Source organism: Mirounga leonina, unplaced genomic scaffold (genome assembly GCF_011800145.1).
Source record: "Mirounga leonina isolate KUSES-001 unplaced genomic scaffold, KU_Mleo_1.0 Mir_376, whole genome shotgun sequence".
In the NCBI taxonomy this organism is placed as follows: Eukaryota; Metazoa; Chordata; class Mammalia; order Carnivora; family Phocidae; genus Mirounga; species Mirounga leonina.
The window spans coordinates 4,474,421-4,501,430 of record NW_023270718.1 but is presented as its reverse complement, the minus strand read 5'-3'; the positions used below and the strand labels follow the sequence as shown (position 1 = coordinate 4,501,430).

Sequence of the window (27,010 nt, the reverse complement as noted above, 5' to 3'; positions counted from 1 at the left end):
TGTCCCCAACTTGATTCCCAGGACGGCAATGGAAGGGGTGACTGGGAGCCAGGGATCCCTGGGGCCATGGTGGGCCGGGGGGTGGGGGCGGCGGCTCGGGGGCTCTGAGGACCCCGGGGTCCTGTGGTTGGGTCCTGCGTCCGTCCCCGGGGGTGGGGGAGCAGACCCCGAGAAGCGACCAGGAAACTTTGGTACTTCAGGCTCGTCCCCGGCCTCTGGTCGGCACAGTGATTCTCAAGTAGGTTCCAGGAAACGGGTGAAGGGAGGGAAGGAGTTGGAAGCCTGGGGCGGGGGAGGGGCGAGTGGGGGTGATGGAGGAGGGTGGGGGTTCAGGTATCAGATCAGTTAGGAGGGAAGGTGAGGGGAGCCGAGTGAGGCGGCGTCTGGGGGGCTGGAGGCAGAGGACGGGGACGCCTGGGCTGTGAGGGATGGACCCTCTGCCTCCGGAGACTCGGGGGTGAGGGCATCCCAGAGGGGATCCCTGAGTTCAAGTGTGTCCCCGCTCCTGCCCCTTGTGCCCGCGTGCTGCGGGTAGGGGAGAACCCCCCCCCCCCCCCGCGCCGTCTCTCACCTGGTTCTGGCTGCAGGAATCCGGGGAGCCGCCGACGTGGTTGCTCAGCGAGCAGATCAGGGTGCTCCCTCCCCTGAGGTCGACTCCTTACTCAGAAATCTGAACTTCCAGCCCTCTGTCCGGAAAACTCCGCCCAGGATCTACCTGGCCTTCCAGAGCCGTAAGGGAGCGGGGCGGCTGGGCCTGGGGAGCCAGGTGTGCCCGGAGCCCGGCCTCCTCCCTCCCCACGTGACTGCTGGGAAGCTGGCCAGGAAGACTGACCCGAGGAGGAGGAGGAGGAAGAGGAGGAGGAGGAGGAGGAGGAGGAGGAGGAGGAGGAGGAGGAGGAGGAGGAGGAGGATCGCGTCCCGCGGGGCCAGGCTCTTCCCGATTCAGTCCTCTCAGGGTCCTGCTTTTATTTATTTTGGCAACACCGGTAGCATTTACGTGGTCTATCAATCTCATTCCATCCTCACAATTCGGGGAGGTCGACCCTCTCAGCAGTGCTACGGTGCAGAGGGGGATACCGAGGCACAGACAGGTGAAGTAACTTGCTCAAGGGCACACAGCTAGGCAGTCAGAGAAGCTAGAATTCGAAACCAGGCAGGCCAGGATCTTGGAAAACACCTGGCGAATACCAACTCTTCCCCCTTTCCCTTCTTTCAAAAAACGAGAATCCCCTAATCGTACGTCAGCCGGCCAGGCTCTGCGGGTCTACCGCTGCCAAAACTCAACTGCAAGATCGACGAGGAATTTTGCGGGGGAGGGATGAGGCGGGCACCTCCAGAGCCCCCAACATTCCTAACGCTGAAAGAGGGACGAGCAGCCCCTCCCGGCCCCTCAGTGAGGCGACAGGAGGCTTGCTGCACCGTCTCTAAATCTCACACTCAACTGCTTCGCTGCAAAAAAAAAAAAAGAATCTGAATCTGATCAAGCCTCACAGTGTGATCACCAGCTTTCACAAAACAGGAGGATAGAGTTGCCGGTGAATGGACACCACGAGGGTGCCAGGAGCCAAGTCCAGAATGTGGGACAGTCTACAGGACCCTATGACCCAGTTTCCCCAACACTGGGGAGAAAAGAAAAAAAGAAGCAAAGGGAGCCTTATAATATGCACAAAGCAGATCCTGGGCTCAGAAATGTATAAACGGATTTTTTTTTTTTTTTTTTTTTTACCTGTATGGATGTCTGAACGGATATCCAAAAGTCACGGGGATGCGGGACACATCTGCCCTATGTAATGTTTAGCAGCCTCGGTCCTCAGTCACTAAATGCTGCGGTAACATCGGACGACCACTGTGACAACTAAAAATGCCCCACAGATGCCCAGAATGCCCCCCGCCTGGGACAGTACTCCCCAACTGAGGACTGCTGATCTACCCCTTCAGCAGGACCAGCGGCTGGTAAAAGCTTAACAACCAGCTCCATTGGGGGCGGGGGATCCCTGCTTAGTGGCATTTGCCAATTTCCGTGGTATAAAGACCCCACCCCACCCCGCCCCCCAGCCAATTTCAAGCAACCAACACAGACATCACACCAAACTGCAAAGAGATGCACAGAACACTGATATATAATACCCAGTAAACAGATACAGTAGATAACCTCAAGAGATAGTAGTATTGGACTGTAATAAAATAGTCAGGGCATGAGGAATTTTGAGCCTTCATTGCCTTTGGTTTGATATAATGTATTCACTTGTGATACATTTTAATTCTAGGTAATGCCTGTGCTTAAAAATCAGCCCGGAAACCTAACCATTCATTGGCGCGCTCTCTCTCTCTCTCTCTCTCTCTCTCTCTCTCTCCCCCTCTCTCGGTATGTGCTGACCCCAACACACACTGCTTGGGGTCTGGCTTCATCTTTGGTGCTTCTCATCGGAGTGTGGGCACACCTCAGACATCCTGGGGGTCGGGTTCTGGACATTCACCATAAAGGGAATATCGCGGGCCGCCTACGTGGCGCAGTTGTTTGAGCGTCTGATTCTTGGTTTCGGCTCAGGTCGTCATCTCGGGGTCCTGGGATCGAGCCCCATGTTGGGGTCTGTTCTCAGAGGGGAGTCTGCTTGAGATTCTCTTCCTCTCCATCTGCCCCTCCCCGGCTCACATGCACAGCATTCTCTCTCTCCAATAAATAAATCTTAAAAAAATAAAAATAGGGCGCCTGGGTGGCTCAGTTGGTTAAGGGACTGCCTTCAGTTCAGGTCATGATCCCAGAGTCCCGGAATCGAGTCCCGCATCGGGCTCCTGGCTCAGCAGGAAGTCTGCTTCCCCCTCTGACCCTCTCCCCTCTCATGCTCTCTCTCGCTCTCTCAAACAAATAAATAAAATCTTTAAAAAAATAAAAATAAAAACAAAGCAAGGATCTCAATAAAGTGAGTCAAATGAATTTTTTGGTTTCTCAGTGCATATAAAAGTTATGTTTAGGGGCGCCTGGCTGGCTCGGTGAAGGGTTTGATTCTTGATCTCGGTGTCATGAGTTCAAGCTCAAAGTCAGGCAGAGAGATTACTTTAAAAAGGGGGGCATATGTTTACACTCTACTGTAGACCATTAAGTGTCTGAAAAAACCAGTTACTCACCAAGGGGCATCTGGGTGGCTCAGTTGGTTAAGTGGCTGCCTTCGGCTCAGGTCATGATCTTGGAGTTCTGGGATCGAGCCCCACATTGGGCTCCCTCCTCAGCGGGGAGTCTGCTTCTCCCTCTCCCCTGCTCATGCTCACTCTCTCAAAAAATAAATAAATAAATAAATAAAATCTTTATATATACAGAAAGTTACTGACCCTAATTTAAAAATGCTTTACTGCTAAAAAATGCTAACCATTGGGGCGCCTGGGTGGCTCAGTTCGTTAAGCGTCTGCCTTCGGCTCAGGTCATGATCCCGGGGTCCTGGGATCGAGCCCCGCATCAGGCTCCCTGCTCCACGGGAAGCCTGCTTCTCCCCCTCCCACTCCCCCTGCTTGTGTTCCCTCTCTCGCTGTGTCTTTTTCTGTCAAATAAATAAAATCTTTTTTTTTAAAGATTTTATTTATTTATTTGAGAGAGAGAGAGAATGAGAGACAGAGAGCACGAGAGGGAAGAGGGTCAGAGGGAGAAGCAGACCCCCCGCTGAGCAGGGAGCCCGATGTGGGACTCGATCCTGGGACTCCAGGATCATGACCTGAGCCGAAGGCAGTCGCTTAACCAACTGAGCCACCCAGGCGCCCCAAATAAATAAAATCTTAAAAAAAAAGAAATGCTAACCATCGTCTGAGCTTTTAGTGAGTTGTAATCACTGATCACAGATCACCAACAGAAATATAATAATAATGAAAAAGTTTGAAATATCGCAAGAATTACCAAAACGTGACACAGAGACAGCTAGTGAGCAAATGCTGTTGGAAAATGGTGCCTATAGACTTGCTTGATGCAGGGTTGCGGCAATCCTTCAATTTGTAAAAAAAAATTGCGGTATCTGCCAAGTGTAATAAAACGAAACCCGATACAAGGTCCTGCTCAAACACTCAAACGCTTGTTATGTCTCCATGAACACTGGTCCATGTCCTCTTGGAGTCCAGCCAACGTGCTCAGAGGAAGTGAAGCCTGTCCTGCAGGAGGAGAGAGGCCACACGGAGGACGCCTGACAGTCCCAAACAAGCTCCGTGCTGAGTGTAGCTGCCTGAGGGACCTCCCACACCACACAGAGTCAAGAACCCAGTCAATCCACGTAATTGTGAGAAGTCATCGATTCTGCACTTAGAACCATTACATTTTGGGGGTGGCTTGTTACACAGCATTAGCTAGCTGAAACACCTCCCATTCAGGTGACAGGTCCCTGAGAGCAGGAAGCATGTCCGCTTTGCTCATTACTGGGTCTCCACTGTCTAGAATGTTTCCTGGCAGATGGCAGGTGCTCTATACATATTTGTGGGAAGAAGGAGAGAAGGAGGGAAGGAAGGAAAGGAGGGAGGGAAGGGTTTTCAGAACTCCACCTCCTGGGATGATGTCCATGAGATGTAGGTGAAGCTGGTCACTGCCCACCAGCCTCTATGTGTGTATGATAGCATGGTTCTTTGGGGGGGGGGGGAGTGCTGTATGTATTATATACAGTACTTACTACCTCATTCCATGACCAGGGTTGGGGATGCCAGAATGAAGATTTGTTACCTAATAAAGAATTGTCCTGCACTCCCATGACTCTGGAACATTTTGCCAGACCCGTATGCAGGTAAAAAAAAAAAAGTGTTTAGGAGTATCTGAGTCCAGGAAGTGTTTTTGCTTATTGACCACAGGGTTAGAGGGGCCCCGGGCCACATGTGGGAGCATGGGTGGGATGCTCGGGGTGACCACACATTGCAGAGCAGAGGGCGAGACGCTGGCGATCCCCCATCTCCCGCCATCCACAGGCTCTGCATCAGTCAGGAGACACTCGGTGTAAACTAAAGGACTATTTCAAACCTGCTTCCAGCCTCCCTGTGAGGCTCTGGGCAGCGCCCCCCGCCCCCCGAAGTTTACTTGTAGCCTCTACCATTGAACTGGGAGCCCTCTGGGGTGAAAACCAGGGCCAGGCCACCCCTAAGCTTGTCCCTGGACACAAAAAGGGGCGTTGGTGAATTTCTTTAAAATGTACTATGGAATTTGGATTCAACAGCTCGCACAAAAGTAGACAAACTGGTACAACAAAGCCCCATACACCCATCGCTCAGTTTTCAACTTGTTGCCAGTCCGGCTTGTTCTGTCCTTTGCCTTTTCGCTCAATCTGCACACATTTCAGTGTGTTCCTCTTACCGATAAGAATATTTAAAAATGGGGGGAGCGCCTGGGTGGCTCAGTTGGTTAAGCCTCTGCCTTCAGCTCAGGTCACGATCCCGGGGTTCTGGGATCGAGCCCCGCCTCGGGCTCCCCGCTCAGCGGGAAGCCTGCTTCTCCCTCTCCCTCTGCCTGCCTCTCTGCCTACTTGTTCTCTCTCTCTCTCTGTCAAATAAATGAATAAAATCTTAAAAAAAAAAAAGAATATTTAAAAATGGGGATGCCTGGGGGGCTCAGTCAGTTAAGCCTCTGCCTTCGGCTCAAGTCATGATCTCAGGGTCCTGGGATCGAGCCCCGCATTGGGCTTCCTGCTCAATGGGGAGTCTGCTTCTCCCTCTCCCTCTGCCTGCCATTGCCCCTGCTTGTGCTCTTTCCCTCTGTCAAATAAATAAATAAAATCCTTAAAAAAAAAGACATTTAAAAATGTATAGCAAACACCATGCTGTTACTAGCCCTAAAATTAAATCATTTCTGAGTATCATATAATACCCAAATTATGATTTCCCTGATGGTCTCAAAGCTGCCTTTTTTTTTTCTTTCAACCTACAACAGCACATCCTCAAGCACAAGTGGAAATCCACGGGTCCCCACCCCAGCGTCCACGTTTACCAGCACCCCTTGCTTTGTGTGCAATAATAGCTAACACTTGCGACATGTGTCCATGTGCCGGGCACGGTTCATTTTTTATAACAGTTTGGCTGAGACAGAATTCACATACTGTAAAATGTAAAGCACACAAATCACTTAAAGTATGTAACTGGATGGTTTGTAGTGGCCTGCAGATCAGTGGCTTAGAAACCCGTGGCTGCAGAAGTGTGCACTCATCTCTACAATCACTGAAGAACTTTGTCACTCCCCACCCCCACAAAAAAGCAAGCCTGAACCCATAAGCACTCACTAGCCAGGCACCCACCGGTCTGCTTTCTTCTATCCCTATGGCTCTGCCTTTTCTGGACATTTCGCACAGTATGTGGTTCTTTTTTTTTGTTTTTTTTTTTTAAAGATTTTATTTATTTATTTGACAGAGAGGGAACACAAGCAGGGGGAGTGGGAGAGGGAGAAGCAGGCTTCCTGCTGAGCAGGGAGCCCGATGCGGGGCTCGATCGCAGGACCCTGGGATCATGACCTGAGCCCAAGGCAGACGCCTAACGACTGAGCCACCCACGCGCCCCCAGTATGTGGTTCTTTACCCGGGTCCGGGTCCTGTTTTAATCCTCAGAGAGGGGAAGTCACTTGCCCAGGGTGACACAGCGAGTGAGGGTGGGAGCCTGGCAGCCTCAGTCTGTGCCCAGCGTGTGCACTTAGCCACAGAGCTATGGGTCCTCTCTGAGCCACTGTGCGAACGAAGCGTGTTCCGCGTTGGGCTTAGGGAGCGGAGGCATCAGCAGCTGAGAAATGAACTTTATGCAGCAAACCCCATCTCCCTGGCTCCTTGTGTTCAAGTCCACGGCCACCAGAAGGGATGGTACCACCCAGGAGTCTATTTCTGGTTGGGCCCAATGCCTGGTTGTGACCCAAGGCGCCCAGACCCCCGGCTGGGTTGGCTCAATTTGGGTAGAGGCATCCATCCGGTTGACGAGCCTGCGTTTCTTCTGGAAAGAGCTCTCTGGCCTCTGAGGGTTTCGGGGGACTTACAAACCATGAGCGGGGATGGGGCTGCTGGATCACCCGTGGGGCACACCTCTATGATAGCCTCCATGGCCTCCCAGTTCCAACCAGGTCACACCCTGCTTGACTCACACCCAGTGCCTTCCCCTTGCTGGCTCTGGGTTCCCTAGCCAACCAGGAACACAGCAGCCTGTTTTTTTAATCTGCTGGTGTGCGGAGTGAGAAGCTTGGCAGGGGCTCAATGCTTGTCCAAGCCGTTTAATAGGTAGGCATGAAACTCTATCAGTTCTTTAGGGCTTCTGTAACAAGGACACAACTGCGAGCCTTAAAACCATAGAAAATTATTCCTTCCCAGTTTGGAGGCTGGAAGCCCGTCGTCTCTGCCCCTGTCATCCCAGGGCGCCGGCCCCTCGAGGGTCTGTGTCATCGGCCACGTGGGAGGCGGGGCCCACCCTACCCCACCAGGACCTCATCTTAACTAATTGACCTGCAAAGACGCTATGTCCAAATAAGGGCACATGCTGAGGTCCTGGGCGTTAGGCTTTCCACCTATCTTTCTGGGGGACACAACTCGGCCTGTAACAGACACGTACGGGGGGCTCCATCATTGTCTGGAATACACGGCTACGTGGCTCCCGTCCCCGGCTTCCTTCTGTCCCCTGCGGGGAGTTCAGGGCAGAGCTCAGTAAATATTTGTGACTGATTTGGTGAGATTTATGGCTGACAGCTGGCCAATTTCTGCTTCAGCCTTCATGACCACTTCCTCTTCCAAACAAGGCCCTTCAAACACCAGGAGCAGAGCTGGGTCCCCTTTGCCTTGAGATTAAACAGAACGCAATATGGTTTTAGTGAGCTACTCCACCCAGCTCCAGGAAGAGAGCAGCGCCCGCTCTTTGCACCTGCAGGGCCCCTTCCTGGTGGGGACCTCCCCAGGAGAGTGGCTGGGAGGATGGGTCTTCTCAATCTTCCTTGGCCCACGCCCTGCCCACGACCTAATCACTTCCCGAAGGTCCCACCTCCAGATGCCAGCACACTGGGGAGTTGAAGGCCCAACACATGGATTTTGGAGGGACACGAACACTCGGTCCACAGCGGATGCCATCGGCCAGAGCAAGGCAAAGAAGGTGGGAGGGGAGAGTTGGAGCTGCTGTGGGGAGGGGGGCACGGGAGTATTTTATTGAAATGTGAGATCCAGTAGCCATTCCCTTCTGTACTTTGATATTGTTGCAGAATTGGTAGAGGGTCAGAGGTCACGGCTCAGGTTCCTGGAACAGGGACAATTAGGAAAAGATGTTGACTTGGTAAATTATCCTGTGGAGGAGCGACTTGGCATTGAGAGGAGGGAGGAAAAACAGAGGGAAGTTAAGCCAGCCTGATTCTAGGGCAGAGGGCTGGGAGTCGCTTGTGTCCCCACAAAAATGCCTATGTGGAGGTCCTAACCCCCAGCACCCCAGAATGTGACCTTATCTGGAGATAGGATCTTTAGGGATGCAATTATATTAAAATGAGGGCGTTAAGTGGGGGCCAATCTTTGATGACTGGTGTCCTAACAGGAGGAGGAAGTTGGTGGAGACAAATTTCTTCCAGAAGGGGGCCCGGGAACTAGCCTCCCAACCCCCACCCTACCCCAGCCCCAGGAGAGCCTTCAGAGGGACCAGGACACCATCTGACAACAACCTCACCGGACAAGGCAAGCAGAACCATCCAGCTAAACCCTGCCCAAATCCCTGACCCACACAAACTATACGAGCTAATATATGACTGTACTAAATTTTGGAGTAATTTGGGGATAGCTCACACAGAACCTCCCTCCTGCTTCCCCTCCCCTTCCTTCCAGACCCTTCTGGTGCTTTCTCCAGCATCCCCCCTACCCTCAGGCCCAGACCTTGCTGATTCTATTGGGACTTCAGGAAGTAAATTGGGGTCAAAATGGCTCTGGGGAGATACAATATTATTGATAAGTGGAAACAAAGGTGCTCAACCTCAGAAGCATGCCCGGAAATGGGCATTCAGATAAGTAAGACACTTAGAGCGTAAAACAGGAAAGGGATGGGATGGAAATGTTCTCTAAACCAGTGTGCTTGCTTATGCCCAGTGACAATTTTCTTTTTTTTTTTTTTAAAGATTATTTATTTATTTATTTGACAGAGAGAGACACAGCGAGAGAGGGAACACAAGCAGGGGGAGTGGGAGAGGGAGAAGCAGGCTTCCCGCCGAGCAGGGAGCCCGATGTGGGACTCGATCCCAGGACCCTGGGATCATAACCTGAGCCGAAGGCAGTCGCTCAACCGACTGAGCCACCCAGGCGCCCTTTTTTTTTTTTTTAAAGATTTTTTTTTTTTTTTTTGAGAGAGAGAGAATGAGAGAAAGCACATGAGAGGGGGGAGGGTCAGAGGGAGGAGCAGACTCCCTGCCGAGCAGGGAGTCCGATGCGGACTCGATCCCGGGACTCCAGGATCATGACCTGAGCCGAAGGCAGTCGCTTAACCAACTGAGCCACCCAGGCGCCCGCAGTGACAATTTTCAATGAACATAAATGACTGTATGTTAAGACTTTTTTGGGGGGCGGGGGAACGCCTGGGTAGCTCAGTTGGTTAAGCATCTGCCTTTGGCTCAGGTCATGATCCCGGGGTCCTGGGATCGAGCCCTGAGTCAGGCTCCTTGCTCAGCGGGGAGCCTGCTTCTCCCTCGCCCTCCCCCTGCTTGTGCTCTCTCACTCTGACAAATAAATAAATAAAATCTTTAAAAACAAAAAAAGTTTTTTTTAATATCCAAAAGGAGTATTACACCGATAAAAATACTGGTATCTCCATAGTTCCAAATGCACTGAACACAGGAACACCCGTATTATGATCCCCTATTCAACTCTTGTCCACACGGGGGTTTCTCAGAGTGGCTCTGGGTCCTGGGGGGCATAGGCAGGGCCAAGGGTGAGGCCATCCGTCTGCAGGTGGCTGCTGACATGGCCGTGTTTCCTGGAGCCCCCTGAGGTCCGCCCGCCACTTCTAGGACGTTGGGCTCTGGGCATTTTGCTGCTGCCGGCCGATTGGTGTGGAGTCCCGCCTGAGTCCTGCCCCCACCCCATGCCCACCCCCATTTCCAGGCACCTCGCCTCCCCACTGAGGGTACCTCCCCAGGATTCATCCTCTCAAATCCCGGGTTCCCTCCCTTTCATGATGAGGCCCCATGAAACCCAAAGCCTAACATTTGGCTCTCCTTGACTTGAGGGCAGGAACGGCTTTACCGAACCCTCCCAGGAGGCAAGGGCAAAACACTTGGACTCACGCTCCTGAAGCTACAGACAAAGAGAGGGCAAAATATATGTTTCCATCTTAAAGCAGCCCGGAAGTTCAGGATACGCCACCCACGTGCCTGTTCGGGTTCGGGTTAGGGTTCCCAAGACACTAAATAAACTTGCTGCAGGAGCTGCGGAGGTAAGTTCTGTATTAGGTCCACTTTGCAGGTGGCACGCTAAGGCCCAGAGAGGTTAAGTCACTTGTCCGAGGTGGCCCAGCTGGGAAGCATCGCGGCCTGGAGGCAAACACAGGTGCTGCAGCTCTGGGGCAAAGCCTGTTGGCCCCAGGGCGAGGGGGGGACACGCGACGCACCGGGCTAGGAGCCACTCTCTCTGGCCTGCCCAAGGTCAGCGGCGATGCCCACCCACTCGGGCAGGAAGGCCGCTTGGGGCTTGAAGATCCAGTGGAAGGGGGAGCCGGGCAGGGTGAAATTGGCCAGGTAGACGGTGTCCCCGCCCGCCAGGTAGGCGGCCCAGATCCCGAACGTGCCCACGGTGATGACGGTGTGGTTACACTGCGTGAGCAGCGCGAAGTCCCTGGTGGGGGAGCCCTGAAGGCCATTGCCGGCGAACACCACGTCCCCCCGGGAGGCATTGATGTTCTGCCGACACCAGGCCATGTCGTCGCTGGTGATCACGAAGACTGGGGAGCGGTAGCGGGCCCGGAACCAGTCCAGGGCCTGCTCTAGGTAGCCCCGGTCGGCGACCACGCCCTTCCACACCCGCGGCATGACGCGCACGTAGTCCCCCCGGCGCACGTGGACCCCCACGAAGGTCGACCGCCGGGCCCACTTGGCCTGCAGGCCCCGCAGAAACTTCTGGGCGTCCTCCCGCACGTGGTCGTGCAAGGTGAACTCCCGCAGGATCTCGCCTCGCAGGTGGTGGTAGAAGGTCCAGGAGCAGGGGTAGCCGGTGAGGCGCACGTACTCCCCCGGGATGTGGCGGTAGCGCTCCTCCATCCAGTCGTTCAGGCGGTAGTTCCGCCACGGGATCCTGCTGGCCGTGGCGCCGTGCAGGACCGGGAGGCTGATTCGGAAGATGGGGGCCAGCGTGCTGTGCATCTCGGCCGGGATGAAGGCCGGCCGCCCGTTCATCTTGGCCAGGGCGTACAGGGTGGCGTACTCCCCCATCTGGTTCCCCAGGCGGCCTTTGGCGTTGATGGTGAACATGCCCCCCGGCGGCAGGTGTCTGGGGAGCAGGACCACGCGGCCTGGGTAGGCCCAGGGGGTGGGCACCAGGGCCAGGCGGTGATGGGAGTGGAAGACGGTGGACACCACCAAGAGGATGAAGAGGAAGTAGATGGTGGAGAAGGAAGGGCAAGTGGCCCGGAATCCCATGATGGCTGGGGGGAGGAGAGAGGACACAGTCAGGAGTGACAGCTAGGGGCACCTGAGTCTTGTTCACCCCCAAATCATTTGTTCCCGCACTCAACTCCTCCAGGCAAGGCTAGGGGTGTCGTCCAGTGCGTCCTGACCCATTTTCTGCTCTCCCTCTACCTGCGGTTTCCCTGAGGCTGCAGCTCAGGAGTCTCGTGGGCAGAAGGAAGCGCTGGGTGGCAGGACCCCCACTCCTCATGCTCTGCCTTCTGTCCCGCCCCCCGTCCAGGCGCCCCATCTCTCCTTCTGCCAGCCCCCTTAAATGGCAGGGTTCTGTGGGCCTTGCCTCAGCTCTCCTCCTCCTCCAATATTCCAGGGCTCCTCCCTTTAGTAATCTGACCCTTTGGGAAATCTGAACACTCCTGGGCCCTCCTCAAATGTCTTGTTCAATGTGGGTCCCCGGCGAGGTCGACTGGCTCTTCCACAGGAGGGCTAGGTAGGACATTACCCTCCCTCCACTGGGGGGTCCAAGAAACGCTCTGCCCGCTGCTTTAGTTGCCAAAGAATGAGCCCCTCTTCTCCCTGGGCTGGTGACAGCTCTGTCCCAATCCTTATCACACTGCTGGCTCAGCTCTGGTCCTGCCTGGGGCCGGCCAGGTCCCAAAGCCAGAGCAGGTGAGCTGAGCAGGTACTGGAGCCTGGGCTACTGGGGAAGAACCAGCCGCTCGGGACAAAGCTACCCACCGCCCAGGGCCACCCCCATGGTGTGTGACCTGTGCGGTTGCCCACGGCCTGTACTCACAAGGACCTACGCTTTACTCAGCTGGCTCAGTCAGTAGAGCAGGCGGCTCTTGATCTCGGGGTTGTGAGTTTGAGCCGCATGTTGGGGACAGAGTTTACTTTTAAAAAATAAGGGGGGAGCTGCACTTGGCTTAATGCTCTGCTCTCACCAGCTAGAAATTATCAATACATCAGAATAAGACACCCCATGTTTTCATCTCGGGCTCTGCGAATCCGACAGCCCGTCCTCTGCCACCTGCTGTCCTTGAGTCTCAAGAGCTCCCTCTCCTGGCTTTTTGTCACCAAAAGTCTCAGAAAAACAGCGCATCACGGCTGTGGCACTGGCCCCAGCACTTACTCGCCCCATCCGCGATTCCTTGCCGGCCACCTTCCTGAAGAGTGGTGGCCAACCCCCAGCTGAACTGAACTCTTTTGGGGACAAAATGTGGCCTGACGTGACCTGCGGCTACTTGGAGACCTGACTTAATGTGATGCCTGTGTGTTCTGCTGCAGAAACGATACCGTTCGATTATGGGATGCTGCCCAGACCCCGCACCCCGCCACGGGGCCGACGCACACATTCTGAACCACATCTGGTCCAAAGAGGTTCAGGAATGAGACTGTGGGCCTGTCTTTGCTCATTTAGACCTCATGCTCTCCTGTGAGGAAGGTACATTGTTAGGCTTATTTAACAGATGAGCCTGCTAAGGCCCAGAGAGGTTAAGAAATCTGCCTTAGGTCACACAGCTAGGAAAGAGGGAGCGCGTGGATTTGAACCCCGGGCACTGTGGCTCAGCAATCTGTGCTCTCCATTGCTGTCCTGGATTTTTCGAGGCTTCCTGAGGGAGAGCACTCAGATGCTCACTCTCCGTCCAGTTTTACGGGGAGTACGACTTGCCCTGACTCGTGGGGCCTCTGTTATTTCTGGGCCACCGAGGTAGGGATGAAAGATCTCTGGAAGCCCAGAGCTGTGGGTCCCACCCTGCTGAGCCACCACAGAGCTGTGCCCCAGGGAGGTCCTGCCTCCCCTCTGGGGCACTGTGAGGGTGAAAGTGCCCAATAGTTGAGGAACTCCTCCAAAAAAAAAAAAAAAAAAAGTCTCCTTCCCAACTTGGAGAATTCTTTCCTCTCGGCGGCTTCTGTCCTTCCCCCAACACCACCCCCCAAGGCACCTTCAGGGGTGCTAATCGCCTCAAGCAGCTCAGGCTGTGAAAAACAAATGAGGAAGAAAGCTTCCCTCCAGGTCAACATTAGCTTAAGAAACTTCTTGTCCCGGGGAAGGAGGAAAATAAAGCAAGACCTAAGCCTTCTCGAATTTTCTCTGGCCATTCCCTCTGCCCTGGTCACTCCTGCCTTGATGATGCCCGGGTGGCTTGCCCTCACCACTTTCAGGTCTCAGACCAAATGTCCCCTCTAGACCCCCGCCCCTGCCCCCACTTCCCTGCTTGCTTTTGCTCTGAAGCGCCTGTCGCCTTCTGGCTCTTCTCTCGAACAGAATTACTTATTACTTTTCTGTAGCGATCTCTCTAGATTGTAAACCTGACAAGGGTGGGGGGGGGGGTGTCGTGGACGAGTTTACCCTGTTGCTTACACCGCCTGTCCCCGGAACCGGTATGCCTCCTCAGATTTGGGGGTGTCTCCGCCCCCAGCCCCTTTCTCTTGCACCCTTTCTCTACCCCCTCCCTACAGCCTAATTTGAAACGCGATGTCTCTGTCCCGACTCCTGCCCAGGCTCGGCCCTCCACGGTGGTGCAGGGGGGTCCCCCGGAACCAGAATCACAGATTGTCCTGGCTGCGCCCTCCCGACCCCCAGGACAGGCTCCCGCCAGCAGGGGGGCCCCCAAATCCCCGTCAGGGTCAGGTCCACGCAGCGCCTCAATAAGCACATGCAAAGCCCTAGGCTCCCGAGACCCCTGCTCTCCTCAGCGGGAGGGGGTGGAAAGCGTTATTTTTCTAGTCAGAATCAGTGGGTCCCTAATGGTTGACAGCCACATTGGCATGAAAATTTCGTCACTGAAGTGTTGAGGCCTCACAGGAAACTGGCCACGGGGACGTCGGCTTTGAGCTCTGTCCCTGTCTCCCTCGGGGTCCCTGCTCTCTCCCTCCAACGTGGGACGAGGGAGGCCCAGGGATTCTGCCTCCTCACTTCCTTCCCCACTGTCTTAAAAAGCCGCCCGATTCTTTGGGGTTCCCGGTGGCCACCCAGATCCTTCCAAAAGGCAAGTGACTCACCTTAATGCTCAGTTTACCCACAGCTGACAGAAGGGTCCAGAAGGGAGGGGGTCCCGCCGCCGCCTGGCAGGTCAGCCCCTTCCCTTCCCGATGGACCGCACCACCACGTGGTGGGCTGAGCCCGGCCGGCCTACCGCCTGCCTGCCTGCTGTGGGGAGTCGGTGGGGCAGGGGTCTGAGTGTCAGTGCAGCGGGGACCCCAGACCCAGGAAGCCCGTGGGGCCGCTGTCCCATCCTACCTGCCTTGAGCCTCCTGGGCCAGCATGCTCGGGGCTGCCCAGTTCCAGGCCCCCCTGGGGCGACATCCCTCACGTCCCACACAGTCCTGGGTGGCGTGGCTGGCTGGGGTCCCTGCGGGGAGAGCGTGGCTGTGGTTGGCGAGGGGACTGGGGCGGGGGTGGGGGTGGGGGGGAGCGGTGGTGGTGTTGGATTCTGCGGGCTCTGCTCTGAGCTCCCGCCCAGAACCCCCACTAGCCTGAGGCCTGACAACAGCCACTCAGCGCTCACTCCTGAGAGCCCACGCGGCCGCCAAGCTCCTGCGGGAGGGAAGAACACGTGAGGAGCTAACTGCAGGGGACACGCTCTTCTTGGGTGCAGGTTTGGCCAACATTAGGGGCAAAGGGTGGGGTGCGTGCAAAAAAGCCAGGGAAGAGGAGCCTGGGTCCCAGATGGACCCCCTCACGGCCCAGGCATGGGGGCCTAACGATGGGTCTGGTGGGAGCACAGCTAGACTCTGCTCCTTAAAGGGGGGTGGGAGTGGGCTCTGGCTCCCAGAGGGGTAGGGGCTAAGGGCTGGACATCTGGGTTCCCAGATGGGCAGGGGCCGGCTTCTGGATCCTCCAGGAACACCGGGGGACTCGCGGCCTGGCTGTCCAAAGTGCTAAGGGCCAGAAAATGGTACCCCGTGAACCACCCAGGCAAGAAAGGAGAGGTAGGAGATGGGGGCTCGGTCCTTAACGAGGCTGGCGCTAAGGGACAGGGCAAATGCCCGGGGCCGCAAGTGGACAAAATGGCGCCAGGCTCATTGGGAGGGGCGGAGGGTGATGCCCAAAATCCGGGGCCCAGGGAGGTTGTCTCTGCACGCGGCAACCGCAGTGGGGACACTGAGGGCTGTGAAATCAGGCTGGGGGCGTTTGTGACCCCAGCTGCACCCCCAGATGCCTCACAGACTCCCAGCCGGGAGCAAGCCAGGGGCGTGGACAGTGGGGCCCAGAAAAGGCCCCAAGGCCCCCAAACCTGAGGAAGTTCCTCATTAGGGGCTGCCAGCCCTGGAAGGGGAAGATGGGGGGAGGAGGACTTTCAGCAGTAAGTCCTTCCTAGCCCCTGCCATCCCGGGGTCTGGACTTCAGGCCCCCCTTGGACACCCTGGCATCTGGCCCTGCCCTGCCCTGCCTCTCTTTCTGCCCCCACCCTCGCCGGCACCTGCCACCCCCCACATCTGCTCCCCTTTCTAATCTGGGGACCTTAGGGTGGGTAGAGAATGCGGGGGTTCCGCTCTCCTGACCCTGAGGCCTAGGATGGCAGGTGGGAGTGGGGAGGGCTGAGATTATCAGAAAGTCCTCCGAAACTTAAGGACAGGGTCCTCCCACCCCGAATTCTAAGGGGGACTCAGGCATCTGCTTTCCTAACCCCCCTCTCCAGCTCCAGAGTGACCCAGGCTTCTAGTCCCCGCATGACCCCCTCCGGTTCCTTAGCACAGTTCTCTGGGCTTTGCACCCGGGTGGGAAAGGGTTAAGGCTGGGTGGAGGCTGGGGGTGGGTGGCAGCGGAGGAGGCTGCTGGGTTGTTTGGCGATAATCCCCCTCCGTGCCCTGGGTGTGGAGAACAAGGTTAGGGCCCCACGTGGGAAAGGGCCTCTGCTCTGATCCTCGTGGGCCAGGGGCCTGGCCTCCCGCTTCTGATGCCCCGCAAGCCCCTCCCCCGCTTCCCCTCCCCGCCTCCCCACCGACCAGGCTAGCAAGGCTCTCTGTTCTCCTCTTGCTCCCTGGGGGTGTCTCTGAGCCCCCAGGTCTGTCTCGTCTGCCTGTCTGTCTGTCCTGGCCCCAGGGTCCCTGGGACTCCATTCCCGCCCCCCCGCCCCAACTCCCTGTGGATCTGGGTGTCCAGCCGCAATCTGTCTGGGCCTTCCAGCCTCCCCTTATGCTCGGTCCTCTCTCCTCATGGTTCCTTCTCTGCACCTGGCCCTTCCCTTCGACTTGGGTCCCCTCCTCTCCGTCTGTCTCTGCTGTCCATGCCTCTGTCCCTTTCTCTATTTCTTTGTCTCTGCTCTTCTTCATCTGTCTCTAAGTCCCCCTCCCCGCTGTGGTCTGTCTAGGTTTCTCCATCTGTCCCCACCCCTTGCCCTCTCCCCAGGGCCCCCACCCCTCGACACTGACGATAGCTCTGGGGTGTTAAGCTTCGGATTAGTTCAGGCAAAATTCTCAATTTTGCTTGCGTTCTTTTCCCTTTGGGTTATGTAAACAGTAATTCTCCCCAGATGGAACTATTTTCCTCGCTTAGAAGCAGCCGGGGAGGGGGCTTGGGCAGGGCTGGGGGTGGAATGCCAGGGGTTCCTCAGAGAGCCTGGGGGCGGGGACCGGGGTGGTGGCTGACCCATGAGGGCAGCCTGAGGCCCTCAGCCTGATCACTCCTCTCCTCTCCAGGTACTTGCTCTGCTAGGACCATGCCCGTGACCTTTGCCCTCTTGCTCCTCCTGAGCCAGGCCACCACCGCAGACCCATGTTACCATCCAGGTGGCCGCCCCCGCTTCTGCCTCCCACCAGTGACCCGGCTGGCTGGCATGGCGGCCTCCTGTCCCCAGGCCTGTGCCCTCTCCCTGGGGGCGGACCTCAGCCCCCGGGCCACCTGCAATGGCAGTCTAACCCTGGCCCTGGGTGGCCCCTTCCTCCTGACGTCCATCAGCCTGCGCTTCTGCACCCCAGGATCCCCAGCCCTGGTCCTGTCTGCCGCCTGGGCCACCGGAGGTCCCTGGAGATCGCTGTGGCGCAGACCCGCCTGGCCTGGGGCCTTGGGGGGCCCCGAGAAGGTGACCTTCCGAGCCCCACCGGGCCCTAAATCCAGCGTGGTGGTCAGTCACCTCCGCATGGAGTTCGGGGGCCGGGCGGGGCTGGCGGCGGCTGGAGTGAGGGGCCGCTGCCAATGCCACGGCCACGCAGCCCGCTGTGCCGCCCGCGCCCGGCCCCCCCGCTGTCGCTGCCGCCACCACACCACCGGCCCCGGGTGCGAGAGTTGCCGCCCGTCCCATCGAGACTGGCCCTGGCGGCCTGCCACGCCCTGGCACCCCCACCCTTGCCTGCGTGAGTCCTGGGCCCCCCTCTTCCTGCCCTCACCCACCCCCAGCCCGGCCCCCGCCCGACTCTCCAGCAGATGGTCCCTGGTCCCCACGGGCAGGGTGCTCTCCCCCTCCCTAGGGCGCCTTGCTCCTCGCTTCACCCCCACTGTTCCTGAGCTGGTTCCCTCTCTTCCCCTCCCCCACAGCCTCCCACCTGCACTCCACCTGCCTGCCCCAGTCCCTGCCGCCCGCCCCCCACATCCAGTCTCTGCCCCACACGCTATCAGATGCTGGTACGAATAACATTTCCTGCGTGAGCGTGGGGAGCAAGGCAGCAGGACCTCCCGATGCATCAGACCCACCACACGGGGGACGTATTTGCTCATTAAGTACATATGTACCGATCACCTGCTATGTACCAGGCGGGTTTTAGCATCAGGTCCGTTTCATAGACGAGGAGACTGAGTCTAGAGGTGAGAAGTCCCTTGCACAAGGACACACAGCTAGTGAGTGGCAGGTCCGAATCTGAGCTCAGGGAGTCCAGCTGGGGGGTGGGGGTGGGGGTGGGGGTGGGAGGGGGTCTTGGCTTTTCCCTGTCAAGCTCCTGTCAGGGGCCGTCACGCTAGGTGCTCTAGGGTGACAGATAGGCACAAAGGCTTGGCAGCGAGCCAGCCAGCCACCCTGGGCTCAAATCCCAGCTCCTTTGCTTCCCAGCTGTGTGACCACAGGCAAGTGACTTGACCTCTCTGTGCCTCCACCTCCTCGCCTGTAAAGTGGGGACAGTAACATCATTTCTTTCACAGGCTGTAGTGAACATCCAATGGGTCGATATGCACGCTTAGAATAAAGCTTAGTGTGGTACCTGGCACTGAAGAAGAGCTTGCTTCGCATCTACCAATGTTATCACTCCCCAGATGAAGAAGGGGGTCCCCCCGAGGGGATGCACCACTTGCCTTAAGGCTCAATGCCAGTAAGGGGCAGTGCGGGGCCTGGACTGAGAGAGACAGACCTTCCTAGATAATGGGCGATCCATGGGGCCATGGAGCTTAGACCAGTGCTCCCCAGGCCCAGTCCACACCCTCTCCCCTCTACCGTGTTTCCAGACCTGGAGCTCCCAGAGTCTGGGCCCTTCTCCATTGCTCCAGAGACAGCCCTCCTTCTTCCACACCAGCCCGCAGGCCTGGCTAGAGGCTCTGAGTGTGGTACCAGGCCCTGGGAAGTAGCTCTACTCTACCAACAGATAGACACACACACACACAAACACACACACACACCCCTCCTCTCCCTCCACCCTCCAATTCTTTACCCCCTCCCTCCTCTCTTTCTGCCCTGTCACGTGGAGTAACTTACAGCCCATCCCACCATCCTTGGCTCCCCACTCTGTCCTCATCCCCACCGGGGTCTTCCTAGACCCTCTGTCCCCACCACCTCTGGCCCATTCCCACCAGCCAGATCTGAGGCCCCTGTGGGGTGGGGGCTGGGAGGAGGGGAGACTCACATTGCCTGGGGGTGGGACTTGGTTCATCCTGGGCCTGGGCACGGCCTGGGAGCTGGGAAGGTTGTCCCTCTGAGGATCACGTTGCCCCAGGCTGAGCATGGCACTGGCCTCTGAACCTGGGTAAGAAGCCGACAGTGTTGGGATAAAGCAGGGTCTCGGATGGGGTGGGACCGAGTCCTGTGGCAGAGCTGCCGGCTTTATAGGCATGGTGCTCTGAACCCCTTCCCACCACCTGAGTCTTCCAGACAGAAGGTCTGGTCAGAAAGAATCCAAAGGCTGATTCTCCCCACCAATAACCTGAAGAGTACTGCTACCTCTTAAGGCCCACGACAAGCCTGGGCGAGAGGGGCTGAGCTCCCCACTGCACAGGAGGAAACCAAGGTTTAGGGAGGCGAGTCGTTCTTCCAAGAACACACAGATGCCTCGGCGTCCTGACCTTCCCGCTGCTGCCCCTCTGTGTTCCCAGCACCTGTCAGCCCAGGCCTCCCGAACCCCTCGGGAGTCAGAAACTCCTTAAACCTCTCCCAAGAATGGTCCACGAAGCCCCTCCCGCGGCATCTCACTCAGAAACGCTGGCTAGAGACACAGATGCCTGGGCCCAGCTGAAGGCCTGGGGGTGGGCCCTGGAAGCTGTGTGGTTTCTTCTTAACGTTTCCCAGTAACTGAGAAGTAGTTTCCCAGTAACTGAGAAGTAGTTAAGGTTCGAGAGTGGCAGCAGCCCCACCGATCAGCGCTCTGCAGGAACACACGCGCGCACGTAAGCCGCCCAGAATCCTCACGCCAGCCGTGGGCCCCGCTGCAGTCTGGTTGCCAAGAGCACGGACTCTGAAGCCAGAAGCCCTGGGTACTGAGCCTGCCTGGGACTGCCCCTGAGCTGCGTTACTTTGGGCAGATGACTTCGCCTCTCTGCCCCGTTTTCGCATCGGTAAGATGCAAGCCTCACGGAGCCGCTCTGAGAAGGAAGCACGCCGAGCCCCGAACGCCTGCTCTGCGTCACAGGCCCTGGGTCGAGCCCTTTATATCCTTTCGGTTTCCTTTCAACCTCACGGAGTGGACACTGTGACTGCCGTCTTACAGAGGAGACCGAGCTACAGAAAGAAGTCACTTGCCCAAGGAGCACAGTGGGGAGCAGACACGCGGGGGCGGGGGCGGCTGACCCCACAGCCCATGCTCCCGGAGTGGCCACTCCTCCCCGAGCCCCCAGTTTCACACAGACGTTCAGGAGGTCCGTCGGGCCCCTCAGGCTCGCCCACTCCAGTCCGGTGCACCCACCTTAAAGATGAGAATGAGGAGGGTCTGGGACCTCTGGGGGGGGGGGGGGGGGGGCAAGCTGGGGACCGGGAAGGGAAGGTGGGAGCCTGACGCGCCTGCCCCGTCCTGTCTCTAGCCTGCTCCTGCAACCAGCACGCCCGACGCTGCAGGTTCAACTCGGAGCTCTTCCGGCTGTCCGGCGGCCGGAGCGGGGGTGTCTGTGAGCGGTGCCGTCACCACACGGCCGGGCGACACTGTCACTACTGCCAGCCGGGGTTCTGGAGGGACCCCAGCCAGCCCGTCACCAGCCGCAAGGCCTGCAGGGGTGAGTGCGGCCCGAAGCCTGGCCCAGAGGGAAAGGATGCAGGGCCCGACGCCTGGGGCTGGCGGGCGGGGGCGGGACTGGGAAGGAGCCTCTGGGGCCCTGACACCCCGGGTCCCCAGCTCCTCTCCTCATGTAGCCTGCCAGTGTCACCCGATCGGGGCCACGGGGGGCATCTGCAACCAAACCAGCGGGCAGTGCCCCTGCAAGTTAGGGGTCACCGGCCTCACATGCAACCGCTGTGGTCCCGGCTACCAGCAGAGCCGCTCTCCCCGGATGCCCTGCCAGCGTGAGTGACAAGGGGCAGGGCTGCAAGTCCTAAGTGGGATGGGAAGGGGACATCCCAGCTCTCCAGTGGGCAAGGATGCTGACGGCCGGGTCCCTGGGAGATGGGAGCTAGAGGCTGGAGGTCCGACTCTGGGCCTCTGGGGGAGGTGGGGACTCAAATTCCAGTCTCCTTGGTCTTGGGAAGGAGGAGGCTAGGAGCCTGGACTCCTGAGTCTGAGGGAGGAGGGGGCTGCGGGGGGGGGGTCTACATTCCTGGATCTGAAGGAAGAAGGGACTAGGGACCAACTCCAGGTCCTGGGAGGAGGAGGGCAAAGGGCGCTCGCACTCTTGGGCCATAAGGGAATAGACATGGGGTCTGGATGCCTGGATTCCTGCTGGGGTGGCGGCTGCAGGGGAGGGGGCACTAAGGTGAAATTTCTGCTTTGGTCTCTCTCAGGAATTCCAGAGGCAACAACCCCCCCTGCTACTACCCCTGGTGCTTACAGCTCCGGTAAGACAGGCTGGCGTGGAGAACGCTGACAGCAAGAGAGATCAGGGATGGGTTGCTTGGGCCCCCAGGTGGGGATCCAGGGGTGGCCCACTGAGCCAAGTCCCAAGGGGTGGGGCACCCCAGTTGTCCATCATAATGGAATGGGGGGATGGGCAGGGTTGGACGCTGCGGTCCAGGCCTCCGGAACCTACTGCAGACGACCTAACCCTCCCCAGACCCTCAATGTCAAAACTACTGCAATGTCTCGGATACCAGGGTACACATGAGCCTTCGGAGGTACTGCCAGCAGGACTACGGTGAGTGCCGGGGAGAAAAATGGCCGGCAGCTACCCAGGTGTTCTGATGATTCGCTCAGACCTTCTCCACCTTCAGCTCTCTCATCTTAAATGGGAAGGGGGACTCTAAAGGACCCTTCCTGATCTAGGACCTAATGGGACAGAAGACAAAGGGGGCAGGGGCAGTGGAGTGGGGGTGTTCCCTATCTTCCTATGTCTCTTCTTTCCCCATGTTCTTGGCCTCCTTCAGCCGCACATCTTTGAGGGAGAAAGGGGACCTCCTGGGGATGGAAGGACAAAGGGGTGCTGGTTGAATGGAGGGTCCTGCCTATCTTAGACACTTTCCGCCTCCCATCAGGGTCCCAAATCCTGAACCGTAGCCCCACTCCCCCAGAGGCTCGGCCCCAAAGTCCCCTAATTCATCAGGTCACACCAGTCCACACCAGCCCCATGACCTCAGGGCCTATGCCCTCAGGTAACTCAGATCTCTTAGATACTCAGGGGTGCAGCCCAGCCCTTGAATCCAGACCAGCCTGTGACTTCCCTCAATGGTATAAGACCCCAGGCCTCTCTTCTCTGAGAATCATCATCTGGCCACTGGTCTAGGACCTGGAAGATGGAAACTTCTCGTCCTGCCTCCCACAGGGATCTTCTGCCCCATAGACTTAGCTTGTGAGCCAGAGTCCTGCCCCCAACACGTCTCACCTCACCCCTTCAGAGAGCACGTTTCTGAATCACCACCAGTATGACCTCAACCCTCAGGTTCTAGGTTCTGACCTCCTTCTGGCCCCCAGATTCGTCCCAGAGCCCCTCCCTGAGCAATACCCTTTTCCAAGGGCTCTGCTTCTGACATCTTTTGACTCTGCCACGTTCAAGACCCTAGACCTGCCTCTTCTGCCTTGTTCCCAGCCACACACACTGTAGCGTCCCCCTAGTCAACCCTCCCCACACTTTAGGTCATTTTGGCATCTAATGCTCCCAGTATAAACCCTAACCAAAGCGTCCCCACATGGCGTGTCCCATGTTCCCAGGCTCCTCTCTCTGTCTGGCCTCCCCTCCACAGGAGGAGCCCTCCATCGTCCCACCCTTCCTGATCACAATCCTGGCACCCCACCTCACACTCCGTAAGCCCTGCCCTCCTTGCCTCGACCAAGTCTCCTCCAGCAGGTTCCAGCACTCACGACACAGGGCCAGACCCCCAGACCTCTCACCCTCAAACGTCTAAGGTCTCTCTCCTCCCTGAAGGGTATCCTGGGAGCCCACCCCCGGGTCTTGCCCCCCACGTCCCCACCGTGCGGACCCCGCGTGACGCCGGAGGCTCCCCCAGCCCGGGCCTGACGGCAACGCTCCCCGCAGTTCTCCGCGCGCAGGTGCTGGCGTCGGAGGCGGCGGGCCCGGCGTGGCAGCGGCTGGCTGTGCGCGTGCTGGCCGTGTACAAGCAGCGGGCGCGGCCGCTGCGCCGCGGCGGCCAGGACGCCTGGGTGCCCCGCGCCGACCTGGCCTGCGGCTGCTTGCGCCTGCAGCCCGACACCGACTACCTGCTGCTGGGCAGCGCGGCCGGCCGCCCCGACCCCGCGCGCCTGGTCCTCGACCGCCACGGCCTCGCGCTGCCCTGGAGGCCACGCTGGGCCCGGCCTCTGCGGCGGCTGCAGCTGGAGGAGCGCGCCGGGGGCTGCCGCGGCCTGCGGCCCCCCGCCCCAAGCCCAGGGCCGGAGCACCAGAGCCGAACCTGGGCGCCTCCGCTGCCGCCGGAGGAACTCGGGAGCGACCGTGAGGTGAGCCTTCCACTTCGACGGCGCGTCCCTCAGCGAGCCAATCAGACGCCGTGGAGCCCCTGACGTCACTGGCACGCGCCAGCACCGTGCAGGCCGAGGGACAACCCCACCCCCACCCCCACCCCCACCCCGCAAGGCGGCAAAACGCCCGCAAGACTTCTGGCGTCGGGCCAGGACTTTTGGCCTGTGACCTGCGCGGCTAGTCCCCTAATAAAGTCTTAAATCTTGGGGGAATTTCGGCTACAGCACCCGATATGTGCTGGGAGGGTCTCGGAGAGGCAGATGAAGTAAACCTACGCACCCGAAGGACGGCTGTGCTCCCCGACAAAACGCCTGATCCAGTCGAAGAGCTGGTATGACATCCCTGCGCGCTAGTGAGATCTGTGTTGCCTGGCGATTGGCCAGAAGCCAGTGGGAGGGAGGGTGGAGAGAAAAGGCGGGAAATGCGCCGAAGGAGAGGACAGCGGTGCCAGATTTCCAGAAAGTTCCACACTTAGGCACTTTGCGTTCCTGATGGGTCCTAGGATAGCCTCTGAGAAAGGAATAAAGGGACTTGGAGTGAATGTCCAAAGAGGGTTCCGACCGAGCTTCATCTGGTCTTGGAAGTGCAGCCTAAACGCTTTCCTGAGAGAATAGCCAATTGGGAGCCACAGAGTGGTATGGCATCACTTGGTGCTGAGCAGAATTCTACTCCCACCCAACAGCTGGGTACCTACAGGCCAGAGGAGTGGAGCTAAAAAAAGCAGTAAGTACTAGGGCATGGAAGGTTGTCATGGCCTAGGACCTTCCTTGCCACCCTGACCTCTGCCCCCTGCAGCCGCAATGGACAACACCATTTCAAATTTGGGTGATCTTTGCAGGAGAGTCCCTGAGGGAGTACTTTGAGGGATTCTCAGAGGAAGGGATATGACTTAGGGTCCATTTGGGCCTAGAGAGCAACGCTGTTCCTTCCCCGAGAGGAAAGTGGGCCTCTCCACCAATGGAGAGTCAGGATGGGCCATGATGTCATAGGGTACTAGAAAGAGAACAGGCCCTCCAGTCAAGGTTCTGCTATGCAACTTATGAGACTGAAAAAGGCAGGAAATAGCTTCCAGGAGGTGACTGTTTAATCCCCAAGCCACCGATAATATCCTGTATCTGGGAAACTTGTCTTTGGCTTCAGCTGGGTCCAGGTTGGGGGCATCTCTGAAGCAGGAGTTAGGAGTCTTTAAGGGATTTCCCTTTTCTTTTCTTTCTTTTTTTAGAGATTTTATTTACTTTAGACACAGAGAGAGAGTATGGGGGGAGGGACTGAGGGGGAAGGAGAAGGAGAGAATTTCAAGCAGACTCACGCTGAGTGTGGAGCCTGAGGTGGGGCTCGATCTCATGACCCTGGGATCATGACCTGAGCCGAAACCAAGAGTTGGATGCTCAACGAACTGAGCCATCCAGGCGACCCTCTTTAAGGGATTTTCTAAGAAGCCTTCTCTGTTCCAGCAAAACTATATTCCTTGTCTTTTTCCATCCTCTCTTGAAGCCAATTTAGTGGGGCATTTGCCTCCCCCCCCCATTCCCCCCACCCCCGCATGTCCTGTCCATCAGCAAATCCTTTCATTCAGAATAAAATCCAAAGCCCTTTCCCTGCCCTACAGGGCCCTACATGATCTACTCCCACCATATAACTGACCTTACCTCCTACAACTCCCCCTCATTCGCACCTCTTTAGCCACACTGACCTCCTTCCTGTTCCTTTAAAAATCAAGCTCACTTGCCCCAGGGCCTTTGCGCTTGCTGTTCTCTCTTCCTGGGATGCACTTCCTCATATAACAGCAAGCTAGTGCCTGTACTTCATTGAGATCTTCCATTAATCAGGTTCAGCTAGCTCTGTTGGAATGATACAATGAAAATTGATTTCTTGGTCGTGTATGTGTCCCAGACAAGTCACTAGGGAATGGTTCTCCACAGAGTCATTCAAGGACTCAGGCTGAGAGACATCTACCATCTTATCACTGCACCAAATGCAACCCATGGCATCTTGATCACTGCAGCAGGGAGAGAGAGAACTGAATGGTCCCACGCAAGAAATAAATGCTTTGGCCCAGGAACGACTTCAGCACTTCCATTCCTAGCTCATTGCTCAGGAATACTCACATGGTTTCACCTAAGCATGAAGCTGGGGAAGTAGAATTCTCTTATGTGCCTGGAAAGAGAGAAGAACCAGTGTATTAGTTTTCTATTGCTGCCATAACAAATTACCACAAACTCAGCAAGTGAAACGATATAAATTTATTATCCTGCAGTTCTTTTTTTTTTTTTTTCCTTCGGTTCCTCGGTTGCACTGGCCACAGTTCAAGTGGCTGGTGGCTAGCACAGTGGACAGAGCAGATACAGGACATTTTCCCACCATCACGGAAAGTTCTACCGGACGGTGCCGCTCGAGAGACCATTTTCATGAAGGGCATAAACTCCGAAGCCAGGCTGCCTGGGTTCGAATCTCTCCGTGTCCCTCAGTTCTCTCATCTGTAAAATTGGGATGATTTCAATGATAGGAAGTAACTCACAGGGCATATTATTATTATTATTATTATTATTATTATTATTATTATTATTATTTTGAGATTTTATTTTATTTTTTTAAAGATTTTATTTATTTATTTGACAGAGACACAGCGAGAGAGGGAACACAAGCAGGGGGAGTGGGAGAGGGAGAAGCAGGCTTTCGAGCAAGGAGCCCGATGCGGGGCTCGATCCCAGGACTCTGGGATCATGACCTGAGCCGAAGGCAGACGCTTAACGACTGAGCCACCCAGGCGCCCCTTATTTTGAGATTTTATTTTTAAGCAATCTCTACACCCAGTGTGGGCCTGGAACCCACAACCCTGAGACCAAGAGTAGCCCTTTCCACTGACTGGGCCAGGCAGGTGCCTCATGGCATATTATGAGGATTAAAAGAGTTACTTTGTGGTTTAACGGGCTTAGAACAGTGCCTGGCACAGAAGAAGAGCCATTTGAGTTTGTTACTATTCAAGTGTCTGGTGGCCACACCTCCCCCAGGAGAGCAGAGCCCAGAAGGCGAGAATACCGATCTGCAGAATTTGCTGGCTTCCCTGAGGGAGTGGTGAGGAGGTGAAGAGGGGCTGTGGGAGCCACCAAGGCCTGGAGAGCCCTGGCCTTCTTGCCTCCCACCCAGGGGTCAGGGAGGTAGAAGATGAAAGTGAGGAGCAGGGCGAGCCCCATATGTTCCCCATGACCCAAACTTTGTTCCCAGCAACCGAGACAAATAGGCATGAAATCCACATC

At 57.0% G+C, this 27,010-nt stretch overlaps 1 protein-coding gene across 5 annotated transcripts; it reads right to left on the bottom strand.

Annotated features, from left to right (window-relative positions):
* Nucleotides 1-10,061: 10,061 nt before the first annotated feature.
* On the bottom strand, nucleotides 10,062-23,738 carry LOC117998229 (galactoside 2-alpha-L-fucosyltransferase 2-like). 5 transcript variants are annotated; one of them, XM_034986924.1, is made up of 4 exons: nucleotides 23,495-23,568; nucleotides 19,331-19,446; nucleotides 14,802-14,913; nucleotides 10,062-11,577 (listed from the first exon to the last, which is right to left on the bottom strand). In XM_034986924.1, exons 2-4 carry the CDS (start codon nucleotides 19,427-19,429, stop codon nucleotides 10,553-10,555), a joined length of 1,236 nt encoding a protein of 411 aa, XP_034842815.1. In that variant the 5' UTR covers nucleotides 19,430-19,446; nucleotides 23,495-23,568; the 3' UTR covers nucleotides 10,062-10,552. The 5 variants fall into 5 exon arrangements, with proteins under 5 accessions (XP_034842815.1, XP_034842814.1, XP_034842818.1 ...); XM_034986923.1 differs by lacking the exon at nucleotides 23,495-23,568 and having other exon boundaries at nucleotides 19,331-19,749; XM_034986927.1 differs by lacking the exons at nucleotides 14,802-14,913; nucleotides 19,331-19,446; nucleotides 23,495-23,568 and adding an exon at nucleotides 23,686-23,738.
* Nucleotides 23,739-27,010: the final 3,272 nt, after the last annotated feature.

Excerpts from the sequence above, each read along its gene's own strand:
- LOC117998229 (XM_034986923.1), bottom strand. The coding sequence starts at position 19,537 with ATGCCTATAAAGCCGGCAGCTCTGCCACAGGACTCGGTCCCACCCCAT. Across the intron at positions 14,914-19,330 it reads AAGTCCCACCCCCAGGCAAT|GGACCCCAGCCAGCCACGCC; the intron begins GTGAGTCTCCCC and ends CTCTCCCCGCAG. Across the intron at positions 11,578-14,801 it reads GCCCAGGAGGCTCAAGGCAG|CCATCATGGGATTCCGGGCC; the intron begins GTAGGATGGGAC and ends TCCTCCCCCCAG.